The sequence below is a fragment of the Camponotus floridanus genome, unplaced genomic scaffold (genome assembly GCF_003227725.1).
Source record: "Camponotus floridanus strain SB8 unplaced genomic scaffold, Cflo_v7.5 scaffold34, whole genome shotgun sequence".
In the NCBI taxonomy this organism is placed as follows: domain Eukaryota; kingdom Metazoa; phylum Arthropoda; class Insecta; order Hymenoptera; family Formicidae; genus Camponotus; species Camponotus floridanus.
The window spans coordinates 624,847-640,737 of NW_020229481.1; the positions used below are offsets into that span (position 1 = coordinate 624,847).

The following is a 15,891-nucleotide window of genomic DNA, read 5'->3' on the forward strand; positions in this document are numbered from 1 at the left end:
ATTTTCGTATGATTGGAGATCAGTAACTCAAAACATGTGAGACACGAATGTCACAGTCGACACAAAAGATTTGATATCAATTGTGCGTCAATAAATCGCTTTCATTGTACAAACGAATGAAAGGAAAACAATGTTCAACAAAAGAATATTTAATTATTCGTCTTACTATATATTCGAAGTTTTTCACATAATAATTGGAGTAAATTGAAAACAACTGTTTAAAAATTAAAAAATTGATTTTTTACAATTAAAAGTTGATTATTCATGAGATTCAGTAATTTCCATAAATAATTGTGTACATAGAAATGTGTAAAAAAACAAAGTCAATTAGTAAAAAAGAATATGCGCATAAATTGGTATTCTAATATAAAAATATAATATAAAAATATTTTTACATAATTTATTACATGTCTATCTTTACAGGTGACTCTTTTTGTAACATTTTGGTCTCTTTTATGTCTATCTTTTTACAAGTGATCCTTTTATGTAATACGGTTTATCATTCTCCTCTAAAAACAATTGTTTTTATTGAAGTCATAATTCAAATATATTCGAACAATAGGTATTTTTTCTTTCACAACCGATATAAGTTTGATAACGATACATTCTAACTCTCCAATGTGCATGTGATAATCAGAGTTGCGTTCATTCACAGCGATGTAATCAGCATAACATTTTTATTTAGCAATGATTAAGACGTAAAATATTGTAAAGTAATTGTTTATATAATGCGATTGTGAAGTCACTATGGCATTGTTTCAATTTCTTATGAGAAATAAGTGAGTGCTTTTGTAGTAGGCCGAAGCGACACAATCGATTCCCGTCGGAAGAGATCGAGAAGAAAAAATACAATATGAAGTTTCTAATCGCAGGTGAGATATAGCGCAAAATAAAGTGGAAGGATTGGATCCTCTCCAATGATCTAACAATAAGTTTGAAACGAAACCCCGACGAGGAACATGGAAATTTTGGGTATAAAATTTGCGCCGTTAAACATACCTTTGGAAAGAAGGCTACAAACCTTGGTGATTGCGATATGGATTCTTGTTTTCCCATTCGGCGATTTTTGGGGATACATCATTACAGCCTATCTTTTACTCTACACACAAACATTACGTTACTTCATGCTACTGTATTTCCTCTGGATGTATTACGATTGGAACACTTGCGATCGTGGTGGCAGAAGGTAATATAATTTTATTAATTTCTTTGCCGGTCTTGAGACAATTCTGATATAAATTGTTGATGTAAAAACTGTTGTAGAATAAAAATTCTTTTCTATCGTTCTTTGACTCGAGATTATTAATCGATGCTCAATGATTATATGTAATAAATCTGTTGTGACACTTGTAGGCCTTAGGCGTAATTAAAAGAAATTTACCTTAAAATGAGAATCGTTAACGATTAAAGAATGATTATATCTTATATCTTATATTATAAATATATCTTATATTTCAGTTATTCGTGGATAAGTAGAATGAGAAATAACGTAGTTTGGCGTTACTTTTGCAATTATTTTCCGCTGAAGCTCGTGAAAACGGTCGATCTGGATCCAACAAAATCTTATCTTTTCATCTCCGTACCCCATGGGATTTTATCAGTGGGGGTAATAGGTTCATTTGCAACGGATGCAATAGGCTGCAGGAAGCTATATCCTGGACTAGACATACGCTTAATTACTCTTGATCAACACTTCAAAATACCTCTATTCAGAGAAATTCCTTATTCCTTAGGTAAAAACTCTTGGTGTTATTTTTCACAGTTGTACAATCTTTCATTTCAGATCTTTCAATATTCTATTGAATACTTTCAATATCGGTATAGCATATGTAAATGTATTTGAGAAAGAAAGATTTTACGATGCATCAACATGAAAGGCACATATGTGACATATGTTATAATTTTTCATGTCTCTAAAAAAATGCTCTGTTAACATCTATTTTAGACGGAATTAATAGAAGAAAAAAATTTTACAAGAGAAATGACTTAACATATCGTTATCGAAATAATTTTGTATTGCGAAGAAAAAATTATGAGAATTATTTAAAAAAAAAGAAAAAAAACGAAATCATTTTAAACGTTAAATATTAATTAATAAGACATTCAATATACATAATTAAGAGACAATAGTTCTCAAACAGGTTGTTGCGCTGCTAATGCGAAAAGTATCGAATATTTATTATCGACACCGGCAAAAAGGCCTTATACCGGAAGAGCTACGATACTCATCGTCGGTGGTGTTTCTGAATCTATGGAATCGTTACCAGGTACTTACCGTATCGTCATGAAAAAGAGAAAGGGCTTCGTGAAACTGGCTTTAAAACATGGGTAAGCGGCTAATTATTTTTTTCTACATTTTTAGATATATTTTCACATTAATCATATTTATTTGTATTAAATTGTATAGAATTATCGACATATAATACTGGACAGAACATGCGGAGAAATTTTTTTGTTCTTTCGTATTGAGAGACATAGAAAAAGAGAAGAAGTAGATGTGCCGGGGAACAGATCTCTCACTCTAGCCTCTTTTCATTGGTTGAATTTTGTCGAATGAGAAAGGGAACAGTACTGTATTCTTATAAGTTGGGATGTTTAACTTCATTATTATAGTTAACTTTATTATTATATATATATATATATATATATATATATATATATATGAAGAAACAACATATAAAAATGATATTTTATAGCATAATATTATGTACAAATAATTAATAATATGATCTCTGCTTATTTATTATGCAAAACAAATGGATTAAACACAGATAAGATATATAAGATTTTGAAGAGTTTCTTAATTCCATAGTTCCATGAGCCGTTACTACCCCTACATCGCCTTGTCTCTTTTCACGTCTGTCCATGATTTCAGTTCTATGTTCCGTCCAATACTATATATTGATACAATAAATCATATACTAATAGAATAAATCATATATTAGGAAAAATAAGAGAAAAAGAAAGAGAGAGAAAAAGAGTTTGAAGAGAACGAAAACATGATGATGTATACTGATAAGATCTGCTGATAAGGGCCGGTTCGACCAAACTCCAATTAACTCAATCGTTGATTAAAGGGTTGCCAATATGAAAATAATTCAGTGTGACCAATTGTATTTTTAACAATTTACAGAGAGAAGCCAATATAATTGTAGAAATACAGTATATTGTCAGAAATACAACGATTGATAATCGGAGTTTGGTCGAAGCGGCCCGATCTGATATGATATGAATACTGATACTGAACACGACTCGAATCTAATACAATTTTGTAATTTAGCACGCCGTTAGTTCCTGTTTTGTCTTTTGGCGAAACGGATTTATACAATCAAGTGTATAGTCCAGAAGGATCGACTTTAAGACGTATCCAGAATTACATTCGCAATGTCATAGGATTGGCGCCGGTCATTTTTTCGGGTAGAGGATTATTTCAATATTCGTTTGGTCTTATTCCAAATCGATTACCTGTCACCGTAGTCGGTAAAGTTCTCATTACATTTCATAATTCAATATATGTTATAACATGTATATATTAAATTTTCTTAATATTATCTTTTTTTATTCTCTATAAATTGTTATGTTTCCTTTCTTCATTTTAGTTGGCCGTCCACTCGAGCTGCCGAAAATAGAAAAACCCACAGCTGAGCAAATTGATGAACATCATAAAAAATTTATGAAACATCTAATTGAGTTCTTCGAAACGCAAAAATACAATTATATAAAAAATGCGGAAACAACTACTCTCGAAATTGATTTGTGATACACGCTCGGATATTATATCACCTAAATTATAAATTTGTCACTTTATTTGCAAATTTTTCAAATTATTTGTCATTTTCTTAAGAAGTTTAAAATATTTCGGGAAAACGAAAGTATTAGATATATATTTAATATATAATTTTATACACGGGGTGTCGCAGACAACCTGTATTAACCGAATATCTCAAAAACTGAACGCGGCAGACAAAAATATTTCAGACGAAAGTTGTAAGGTTTCAAGTAACGCATTACTTGGCGATATCAGTATGACCTTGAAGAGTGTTGTCAAGGTCACGTAAAGGTCACCTTGAATTCTGTAAATGGAAACCCCAAACTATAATTAAGTTAGTTTTCATTAAGTACTTTCCGAGTTATGAGGCTTGAAATCATTTCTTAATTTTACATAAACTGTAAAATATCTTGTAAAATATTCATTTTTAGATTATCTTACCTTAATACTTTTATGTACAAAGTAATGAGAGAAATCAATTGGTGTAAAGAAAACACATAATTGTTTCGAAAAAAAATGTAATTTGCAATTAACAATTAACAATTACATATTTTTTTTTAAAAATAACTATGTGTTTTCTTTACACCAATCGATTCCTCATCATTTTGTACATAAAAGTATTAAGATAAGATAATCAAAAAATGAATTTTATAAGATATTTTACAGTTTGTAATGTAAAATTATGAAATGATTTCAAGCCTCATAATTCGGAAAGTACATAATGAAAACTAACTTAATTATAGTGTTTTGGAAAGCTCTCGAGATGAGCTACAAGAATATGCAATAAAAAGTTGGGGTTTCCATTTACAGAATTCAAGGTGAATTCTGTAAATAGGTCATGACCTTTACATGACCTTGACAACACTCTTCAAGGTCATACTGATATTGCCATGTAATGCGTTACTTGGAACCTTACAACTTGTTAATTGTTAATTGCAAATTACATTTTATTGTTCGAAACAATTATGTGTTTTCTTTGCACCAATTGATTCTTCTCATTATTTTGTACATAAAAGTATTAAGGTAAAATAATCGAAAAATGAATATTTTACAAGATATTTTACGGTTTATGTAAAATTAAAAAATGATTTCAAGCCTCATAACTTGGAAAGTATTTAATGAAAACTAACTTAATTATAGTGTTTTGGAAAGCTCTTCAGATGAGCTATAAGAATATGCGAAAGCATATAGGGTGTCCCATCTAAAAAGTTGGAGCTGACCTTCACGTGACCTTCAGGTGGCTCTTCAAGATCAAACTAATGACACCATCTTATGTCCTCCTTGAAATCATACAACTTTTGTCTGCACAATTTTTTTGTATTCGGTTTACCAACGGAGATATTCAGGTGCATCGATTAAAATGGGCCACGGTGTATATATATATACATGCATACATACATATGATGATAGATTGGGTCAAATTCTAAGAAAAATAGTCCTCTACTTATTTTGCAAAATTCGCAATAATTATTAAGTAATAAGCAAAAATGTCTCGGCGCATGAGAAGCGGTAGACCGCACGCATCGAGCGGCGAGTGACAAGCGACACGCGACATATGATACCGCGCCGAACAGTATTAAAAAGTATTGTCTTTTCGAAAAAAATGTAATTTGCAATTAACAATTACATTTTTTTGTTCGAAACAATTATGTGTTTTCTTTATACCAATTGATTCTTCTCATTATTTTGTACATAAAAGTATTAAGGTAAAATAATCGAAAAGTAAATATTTTACAAGATATTTTACGGTTTATGTAAAATTAAGAAATGATTTCAAGCCTCATAATTCGAAAAGTATTTAATGAAAACTAACTTAATTATAGTGTTTTGGAAAGCTCTTCAGATGAGCTATAAGAATATGCGAAAGCATATAGGGTGTCCCATCTAAAAAGTTGGAGCTGACCTTCACGTGACCTTCAGGTGGCTCTTCAAGATCAAACTAATGACACCATCTTATGTCCTCCTTGAAATCATACAACTTTTGTCTGCACAATTTTTTTGTATTCGGTTTACCAACGGAGATATTCAGGTGCATCGATTAAAATAGGCCACGGTGTATATATATATACATGCATACATACATATGATGATAGATTGGGTCAAATTCTAAGAAGAATAGTCCTCTACTTATTTTGCAAAATTCGCAATAATTATTAAGTAATAAGCAAAAATGTCTCGGCGCATGAGAAGCGGTAGACCGCACGCATCGAGCGGCGAGTGACAAGCGACACGCGACATATGATACCGCGCCGAACAGTATTAAAAAGTATTGTCTTTTCGAAAAAAATGTAATTTGCAATTAACAATTACATTTTTTTGTTCGAAACAATTATGTGTTTTCTTTATACCAATTGATTCTTCTCATTATTTTGTACATAAAAGTATTAAGGTAAAATAATCGAAAAGTAAATATTTTACAAGATATTTTACGGTTTATGTAAAATTAAGAAATGATTTCAAGCCTCATAATTCGAAAAGTATTTAATGAAAACTAACTTAATTATAGTGTTTTAGAAAGCTCTCGAGATGAGCTACAAGAATATGCAAAAGGATATAGGGTCTCCCATTTAAAAAGTTGGAGGTAACCTTCACGTGACCTTCAGGAGGCTCTTCAAGGTCAAACTAATAACACCACCTTATGTCCCCTTTGAAACCATGTAACTTTTGTCCGAAATATTTTTTCGTATCTTTTAGATTTTACGAGATATTTCGATGTGTCAAGTTAAATGGGACACCCTGTATATATATATATATATATATATATATATATATATATATATATACATATCTATTTAAATTTATAAAAAATTATTAAATGCTTTTTAATCTTAAAGGTTTTAACAGCAATACGCTTTATGGTTTCTGGCAGTTATCAAAATGATATAGACCATAATATTTATTCAGTAATTAGTCAACCTGCTGTGAGCAGGTGTCTTAAAAACATTACAAATATTTTGAATAAACCTGAAATATTTAATGGATAAAATGTCCTTCAAATTTAGAAGAAGTGAAATTTATAAGATGGGTAAGTGTTAATATATGTATAATATCATTTAAAGGTTATTACAATATATTTTAACAATTTTTAGTAATATTAACTGCTGTGTCAATACAAATAAATTTATATTATTTCTTATTACACAATTTTTTACTTACGTTAATTGAAATTGATATTAAATATTGCTGTAAGTTTTTTAAAATTATATATTTTTATAAGAATTTTTAATGAATTATATACAGACCAAAAATTTATTAAAAAATCCATAGGTTTTGACAGAAATACCAATTTTCAGGAATTATAGGATGCATAGATTGCACTCATGTAGCAATAATTGCACTTCCTACACATCATCCACTATTTCCAGAACATATATATGTAAACAGAAAAGGTTACCATTCTATTAATGTTTAATTGGTAAGTTACAAATATATATAGTACTGTATAAAACAATATATTTGTATAAAATACATATTGTGACGTGGCCGTCCCGTCGCGTCTATCCGCCCCGGCAATTTTGATGGGGCGCGAGCCGAGTGGCCGCGCCAAAGGTCAAGAGAGAGAGAGAGAGCTACCGTACTCCCCGGAGAGACGAGCGAATTGGTATAGTTGCGTATAATATTAATTGTTTTTTTTGTATTTTTTATTTTTTTTTGTATCGAGTCCGGATCGAAGCACCTCATCACCGAAGAACAGGAGAGAACAGCATCGCCTCTCCACGACAGCTAAAAACGACGGCTAAAAACGACAGCCGAGGGAAATTCATAAGAGCCGAGGATCCTGGCCCAGAGAGCCCTGCATCGTGAACCCGGGCAGGGGAGAGCAGCATCGCCTCTCCACGACCGCCGGAAGCGACAGCCGTTGCGACAGCCATCCTCCAGGAGAGGATAAGTCCGTGAAGGACCTCACCCGGGCCATACAAGGGCCCGCGACAGCATTTAGATTTGGCGCTATTTCGCGCGGGGCGCGATAATGCCTCGCGTGGCGCGCGAGGCGCCAGGACCTCGCGCGTGTCGGCCGCTACTTGGCCGGGGGTCCGCGCATCCCCCTGCGCGGCCAACGACCCCGCCATCGACCCTGGATCGCGGGATCCAGGGCTCACTTTGTCGCGGCCGCTCGACTGAAACAGTCAAAAGTATTAGTCGTATTGTTTTATGCGCTTGTGAACCTCGCTGACGAGACGAAACACCGAGGACGAGGCCGAGGATCATCCCCGCAGACAGGAGGAGCTCCATCGGTGAGGTTGCCCACGAATTATTGTGCACCGCGTAATTAATTGTGTCCGCTCGCCGGCCGTTCTATCGCCGTCGCCATTGCGGCGTTTATCGCGACCGCTTGAGCCTTCTGCCGAGTCGGTCGAATTTTGTGGTTTTCGGGCGACCGGAGATAAGCGGCCGAGGAAGCGCGGACATTTGCGACGGAAGTGCGTATCGATAGGGTAATACTTGTCTCTCCGGGTTTTAGGGTGAGTAATACGCGTAGCGTTCGGCCGTCGGATATCGACCGCGTGAGTCGTAAATCGCGAGAAATGCGTAGTTCGCACGGGCTGTCTTTTGGCTGTCTACGCCGCGTCTCGCACCTCTGAAATATGTCTCAGAGCGAGTCTGTGGATCGTAATTAGTCGTGATCAATGAGTCTTCGTGTAGTATCATCGTCGTTCGTGAATATTGCGTGAATCTGCGTATTATTGTCGCGTCCATTGTGTGCGTGCGAATTATTCGTCTCGACAAAGAAACTTAATTCCTCGAAATTGTCGCGGTGTGCGGGTATCGCACGATTCTAAGTATCGATATCTGAGATCAGGAAATTCCTGATAAATATTGCGGCTATCGAAGGGGCGCGGTGCGGGATTGTCGCACCGGCGTTCCTTATAGGGTATTGAGGCTGAGGAAATAACTCATTCTCAGGCTATCGAAGGCATCGGGGGTGTAACACGAAAATTGTTGCATCTACCCGATTGCCGAGATTTGAGCTGCGGGTATCGCAGAAAAAGTCCGGTCGCCGTGAGAGGAAAATCTCCGACCGCCGCCGGCTATCGAACTTAGCCGGTGTCGTTCGCCAATCGCATGCGAGATCTCTCCTCGCGAAACAAATATCTTGTAGTACAGCGCGTTATCAAACTGCGGTCGTATTTTTTTTGGCTGTCTAATTCGAGTGCGCTCGAAGGAAATTGCCGGACCCGCAATTGAGTAATACGATCTCTGCGAGGCTGTCGAAATTGCGGGTCAATAAGCGAATGCCGGAGAAATTAGAGAAATATTACCGCTCTCTCTCTCTCTCACGGTAAGAGACCGTTCGTGAGAATTTGAGTTACAGGAACTCCCGTTTTTGAAACTATTGTTTTTAGAAACTCCACCCTTACGAAGCGATCGTAATAACCGCTCCTTGTCAGATAGATTCATAGTATCGCGCGTTTTCTTAAAACTTCGAGATTAATTGTACGTTTGTTAGTAGTATCTTGTTTCGGTTTTCACTATTGTATCTGATTTATTCTTTTTGTTAATCACTTCTCTTATTATTTCCTCTCTTAATAAATCTGTTATTTTTTTTTATTAAATCTCGCGTTCTTTATTTGGCTGGCGATCATCTGTGATTTCTGTGTCCGTCTTTGTCTGCCAATTTAGTAAGCTCGCTCAATCAATTAACTTTTTCTTTCAAACCCCGCCCCTCTACCGTTAGGCGAACTAGCCAGCCCGTGGCGAAGCGGGCTGTCGTCCTTTCGCGCTTTTCGAAAAATTCGTGAAAACTGGTACGTGAGAGACCGTGCCTGGCGCCCATTTCCGAGGTATCGAGACGGCCTTCGCTCCGCCGCGGCTCGCGCGCGGACACCCTCCATCCCTGTCCCGCCGATCGCGAGTACACCAGTAAACCCTTGTGTTTTTGACGGCGCTTCCGCTCCCCCGTGAGAATAAAAATTAGAATTGAAAAAGCGTCGCAATATATACTATAGATGTATATTAAATAAATTTAGTTCGTTAAAAGGAACTAATGTTCTTTATTTTGCTATATGTATAATGTATATGTATATAAATATTAAAAATTAATATATAAGATAAAATGTAAAATATTTATTCAATATTAATATAGTTTGGCTGGGTTTTGTAAAGTTCAAATGCGTGCTTTGATTATAGTACTACAGTATAGACATATTTGTAAATGCACACATGTATTGTACGGAACTCACTGTTTGTACCTTAAACAAAAGTTGATATAAATAAATGATTATATTGTATTAAAATATTTAAGTTATTTTTAATTTTGTTAAATTGATAAATAAAATTTTATTTTATTAATTTTTTAACATATTTCTAACTTCTAAATGATAAAAATATGTTTTTTTTAATAAAAAAAATTAATTGATTTATTCTTACATATATATTTTGTATTATTACATATATATTTTGTATTTTTTTCTAGATATGTGACAGTAATATGAAAATATTTCACGTAAATGCTAAATATCCAGGATGTATCCATGACTGCTACATTTGGAACAACTGTAACTTTTTTGCCAATTTTACAGCAATTACACAATCGTGGACATACTTATTTTCTTCTTGGTATACATATTCTTTTAATTATTTATAATGAATAAGTTTAGTGATAAAAAATTATTAAAATATTTCAATATTTTCATTGATACATAAAATTTTAATTTTATTTAAAAATTAAAATTAGAAAATATATCTCATATATTCTATATATTATATTAAAGTTGGTTATTATACTAAAGTGTTTCATGTTACAGGCGATTCTGCATATGCTTTGAGACCTTAGTTAATGACACCTATTTTAAATCCTCAACCGAATTCTTCTGAAGATCGATACAATGTAGCACACAGACGAATTCGATCGTTGATAGAAAGAACAAACGGTTTATTAAAAATGCGTTTTAGGTGTTTACTAAACATAGAGTATTACATTACAAACCAGATGTAGCATCGCGAATAATTAATTCCTGTGTAATATTGCATAATATGTGCATTGAAGAAAATGTACCAATACTGCTAGAAGAAGAAGAAGATTATATTGATTTTAGATTAAATGTTAATAATGATAATGATGAAAATGAGAATTTAAATGAACGGCGAAATCGTATTAATCCTGAGCTTATTGCAGGAAGAAGACTTCGACAACGATTAATTCAAAATGTATTTACTTAAAAATAATAAATAATATTTTTTGTAATAACCAAATTTTATTTATACATTACATACATCATGTATACATCATATACAAAGTAATATAATAATTAAATGTGAATACATTAATAAAATAGACTTTTTATTTATATTAAATCAGTCTCATAAAACATTATTTTATTTTAAAACAAAATTCTGTAAAAATAAAAATAAACATTATAAACTTTTAAACTTTTAACTACACTTGAATTCTTATGTAACTATATTAATAATTAATAAAAGTAATTTATGAAAGACTTTTTTAGAGATTTCATTATTTTTATTTATAATACTCTTCATCTATATACTCAAATATAAAAAAAATACTATCACAGAACTTGTAACTTATTAATTGAAATTAATTATAATATTCAATATTATAAAAAACAAAACAATTGTATGCTATATATTCCAATAATCTATAAGATAAATATTAAATATTATAACATTTTGTTTTAGTCATACGCACATACACTTAACATATTAAAAGAAAAAAATGTCAGAAAGAAAAAAATATCACAAAAATAAAATTAAAAAGTAAATAAAATATTAGATATCTGCAATATTATAAGCATTAGATAAATTCTCTAATGCAGTTATTATTTTTCTTTTACTGCTATATCCTTTTTCATTAATTTTATTTTTTTTCTGTAGTATTTCTTTCTCATCTTTTGATCTTGTTCTGTTAAGTGTACTAAATCAGTATATTCCATTGTTTTTGCCAATCGCTGAGTTGCTACAGTTCCTTTTTTTCTTTGGTTGGATATTTCCTCTTTGGCAGGTTCGTCTTCCTTTTCTATGGAAGGTCTTTCTTAAATTTTTCTTATTCTTGTTTGTTTATCTTTAAATATTGTATTTTTTGGTGTTTGTATATTATTAGTTATTACTGTTTTATTTTCTATATTTATCATTCTTCTTTTTTGTTCCATATTTAAATTTTGCATATTACATATATTATTCTCTTTATTACTTGTATAAACATCTACATCTATTGTTTCCATATTCATTGTTGCTGTGGGATCTGCGTCGTTATCTTCGTCTTCTAAATATTGTACATCTTCAAATTCCTAGACAAAAAGAGTTTTTAAATGTAAATGTAAACATATACTTCTTTAAATATAAAAATATTTTTTATATCTAAGGGCTCCTGCCCACTGGACGCGGAATTGTTTGCCGCGCGGCAAACGGCGACGTGGTAGCCAATCAATTTTTCGGTCTTAAAAAGTCTGGAAAAGTTATGAAATGATTGACTAGCGCGTCGTTTTTTACCGCACGGCAAGCAATTCCGCGTCCAATGGGCAGGAGCCCTAAAATTAGCATTGCCATTAATGTTAATTTTTTATAAAATTTATTACTTACAATTTTTAAAATACATAATGTTAATTTTTTATAAAATCTATTACTTAGAATATTTTTTAATACAGTAGGTTTATATATTAAAAGTGTTAATAATAAATAATAAAATTTAATAATAAAAACAATTTTTATTTTAATTTTTTAAAATTAATTTTTTTTTTAAAAGTTAATAATAAAACAATTTTTATTTTAATTTTATACTGTGGATGAAGTAGTAAAGTATTGTACATACTACAAATATATTAAATAACTTGTTTGTCTTTATATCCATTTACAAAAAAATCAAATTAACATTAAATATTTATATATATTTACCAATTATAAATCTGAGGAAAGGTACTTGTTACATATATAAAGTTAATATAAAGTGCAACTGTACAATAATAGGTCTGTTCTTTTTAGCTTAACTAATTCAAAGTTTATCTTTTTGCTACCATTAGAAGGAAAAAAAATAAACTTTGAACTAGTGTAGCCAATGAAAAGGACAGATTTAATTAAATATCACAGACTTAATTAATATATTACCTATAGAGCATGAATCAATTATATTGCAGCAATGTAGCAAAAATGTTGTAATGTTATTGCAATATAGCTGTATAATTGGAAAGATTCATGCTGTATGGGCACACTCTTTCTGTATATATATTTAAAATTACAAATAATACTTTTGTTTCTGCAATATTATCGTGACCATTAATTGCTGTTACATCTAACAATAAGTGTTACATCTAAGTGTTTCCAACACTTGTTCTTCTGCAGGTGTTAATTGTTCTGAAGGTGTTAAAGAAGGATCACCACCAGTTCCCCGTTGCACATATGTCTTTATTTTAATATTTTTGCTTTTGTTTTGGAAAGATCTTGCCATGTTTGTAATAAATTAACGTTTATTTAAATTAATATATTTAAATTAATGTAGTTTGACTATTTAATATTAAAATATTAACTATAACAATTATTTTTTTTTATCGCATCAAAAGCTACATTTGTGATTAATACAATTTGTACAATAATTACACAAGAAAACAATATTAATAATCCGCTTCTAAATTTTATTTTACAGAAGGAAAAGATTAAATAAATTAAAACTAACACAATTAACATAATTATAATAAGATAATTTATATAATTAAACGAGTTCGTTATACATATCTTTAAAAATGTATAAATAAGTCTCTTTACTTTTCTCCATTGTTTCCACTCTTTTACAGCTCCATTAGGTATTTTATGCAATTCTTCGACGAGTTCCATCCATATTTTTTGTGCATCTTTTGCTGTGAAAATGTGCTGTAGCCGAAAATTTGCCCGATTTTAATTCAGGATTTTTTTTCATAAATTCAATCAATGTTTCTTTTTGTTCTGCAGTTATATACCCTGTTCTGATGACGTGACTTTTTCAGTAGTCATTTCAATATTCTAAACTGTAAACTATAAAATAAAATTTGTATAACCTAACTATTGCTTCATTTATAACAGAGCTCGGCAAGAACTGCACATTTCAGCCGATTTTTGGCTGGCTCCGCCTAGCGCGTCCCGCCTTACCTCGCCGTCTCGCGCAAAGCCTACGAGCCGCTCGGCGCTCAGGAGCGGGCATATGGCAATAGCTTTCCACGTCACCCATGAGGTACTATTGTTGACGCGTTTTTTTAAAGTGATATCCTCAATAGGCCTAATTCACTGATGACTAAAACGACCCTTTAACTAATTGCACGAAATTATAAATAATAATTGATATGAATATTTATGACTTTCGGGATTTTTTATAAGCGAGATCAGGAACATCTATTTGCATACGGCATGTAGCAATAAGCATAAGACGTGATAAACTTTATCGTCTTATGCAATTAGTTAAAGGGTCGTTTTAGTCATCAGTGGATTAGGCCTACTGGGGATACCAATTAAAAAAAAAACGCGTCAACAATACTACCTCATGGGTGACGTGGAAAGCTATTGCCATACGCCCGCTCCTGACCGCCGAGCGGCTCGTAGGCTTTGTGCGAGACGGCGAAGAAAGGAGGGACGCGTTAGGCGGAGCCAGCTGAAAATCGGCCGAAATGTGCAGTTCTTGCCGAGCTCTGATTTATTTGTAAGAAAATTTATATGTCATACCTTATGGGTGCGTTCGTCTTATTTATGTCAAGTAGCATAAATTCTGATTGGTGCAGATATTCTTCTCACTTTGGCAACGTTGTAAGATTATCTCACACGAAAATTGTCATATTGCACTTTTCACGTTTCTTCAACAATAGAAATCGACGATTTTAATATTACGTATGCGATATCAATAGTGCGATAATTATCGTCTGCGATATATATCGCACAGTTTCGAGTATAAGGTCCCAGAAAAGCAATAAACAAAAAGAAGATCAAAAACAAATGGCAAAATGTAGAAAAGAAATCTTGGTGGGACAAGAACTGCAGAAACAGCAAAATGAAATTAAACCGATCCCTCAGACAAATGAGAAAAGGAAACATAGAGAGAACAGAATTTATAGAAGAAAAACAAAAACATAACAAGCTTTGCGAAATGAAGAAGAAAGAAGAGAGAGAATCGCAGAGATACAAAATGAAACAGAAATATGGAGATATATAAAGAAAGAGAGAGGTCGACGAAAAAAGCCAGATGACAACATTGAGGAACAACAATGGAAAAGACACTTCATGGAACTACTGGAGGGAAGTGAGACAAGAGGAAACAACGATACACGAAACGAGCAAGAGATAACAAAAAAGTGTCCTCTCGAAACGAGAGGAAGAAACAAAGGGAGGAGGGAGAGAGAATCACAGAAGAAGAGATGGAAAACGCAGTAAGAAGATTCAAGAAAAAGAAAGCAACAGGTGAAGATAGACTCAAAAACGAAGTGTGGAAACGCAGACGAGAAAACAAAGGAAAAACTGAATAAAATAATGAGAAAAATATGGAACGGAGAGAAACTGCCAAGAGAAAAGTAGGCAAAATATACCCAATACATAAAAAAGGAGACAGGAAAGAAGTGAAAAACTACAGAGGGATAATATTACTAGACACGGCATACAAGATTTATGCAATGATTCTGGAAGAAAAACTGAGGAAGGAAGTTGAGAGACTGAAGCTACTCCCAGAAACGCAAGCAGGTTTCAGAAAAAGGAGAAGTTGCATAGACAATATATTTGCACTGAAAATAACAGCGGAAAAAAAATAACCAAAAAGAAGGGAAAACTCTACATCTTCTTTGCAGACCTGACGCTTGCAGCGTTCGATAAGGTGAACAGAAAGAAGCTATGGAAGGTTCTGGAAGCACGCGGTATAAATAGAAAACTAATCAATAGAATAAAAGATATTTATGAAGAAACGATCAATAAGGTAATCGTAGGAGACAAATGTACAGAGGAGTTCTGAACAGAAGGAGGGCTGAGACAAGGATGCCCATTGAGCCACTTCTGTACTTTCATAACATTTATCGCGGATGTGGCGAACTTTCTAAAGAAAAGACAGAACGGAGGCGCAAGACTGAGGGAAGAAGGAGAATATACACTTAGACGTACGCGAACGACCTAGCGATGATAGCGGAGACGGAAAGAGAAATGAAGAAAATGTTGAAAAGCCTAGA

General features: G+C 32.9%; 1 protein-coding gene across 4 annotated transcripts in view; it reads left to right on the plus strand.

Annotated features, from left to right (window-relative positions):
* Positions 1-15,891, plus strand: part of LOC105250362 (diacylglycerol O-acyltransferase 2) — a 39,931-nt gene that overhangs the window by 7,551 nt on the left and 16,489 nt on the right. The window contains exons 2-6 of one of the 4 annotated variants that reach the window (XM_025410692.1): positions 796-1,186; positions 1,459-1,733; positions 2,142-2,328; positions 3,281-3,480; positions 3,600-3,807. In XM_025410692.1, the coding sequence (XP_025266477.1) occupies positions 960-1,186; positions 1,459-1,733; positions 2,142-2,328; positions 3,281-3,480; positions 3,600-3,760 (1,050 nt within the window). In that variant the 5' untranslated portion in view covers positions 796-959 and the 3' untranslated portion in view covers positions 3,761-3,807. Of the gene's footprint in view, positions 1-795; positions 1,187-1,458; positions 1,734-2,141; positions 2,329-3,280; positions 3,481-3,599; positions 3,808-15,891 lie in introns of those variants that run through there. The other 3 variants (XM_025410693.1, XM_025410691.1, XM_025410694.1) reach the window with 3 other exon arrangements.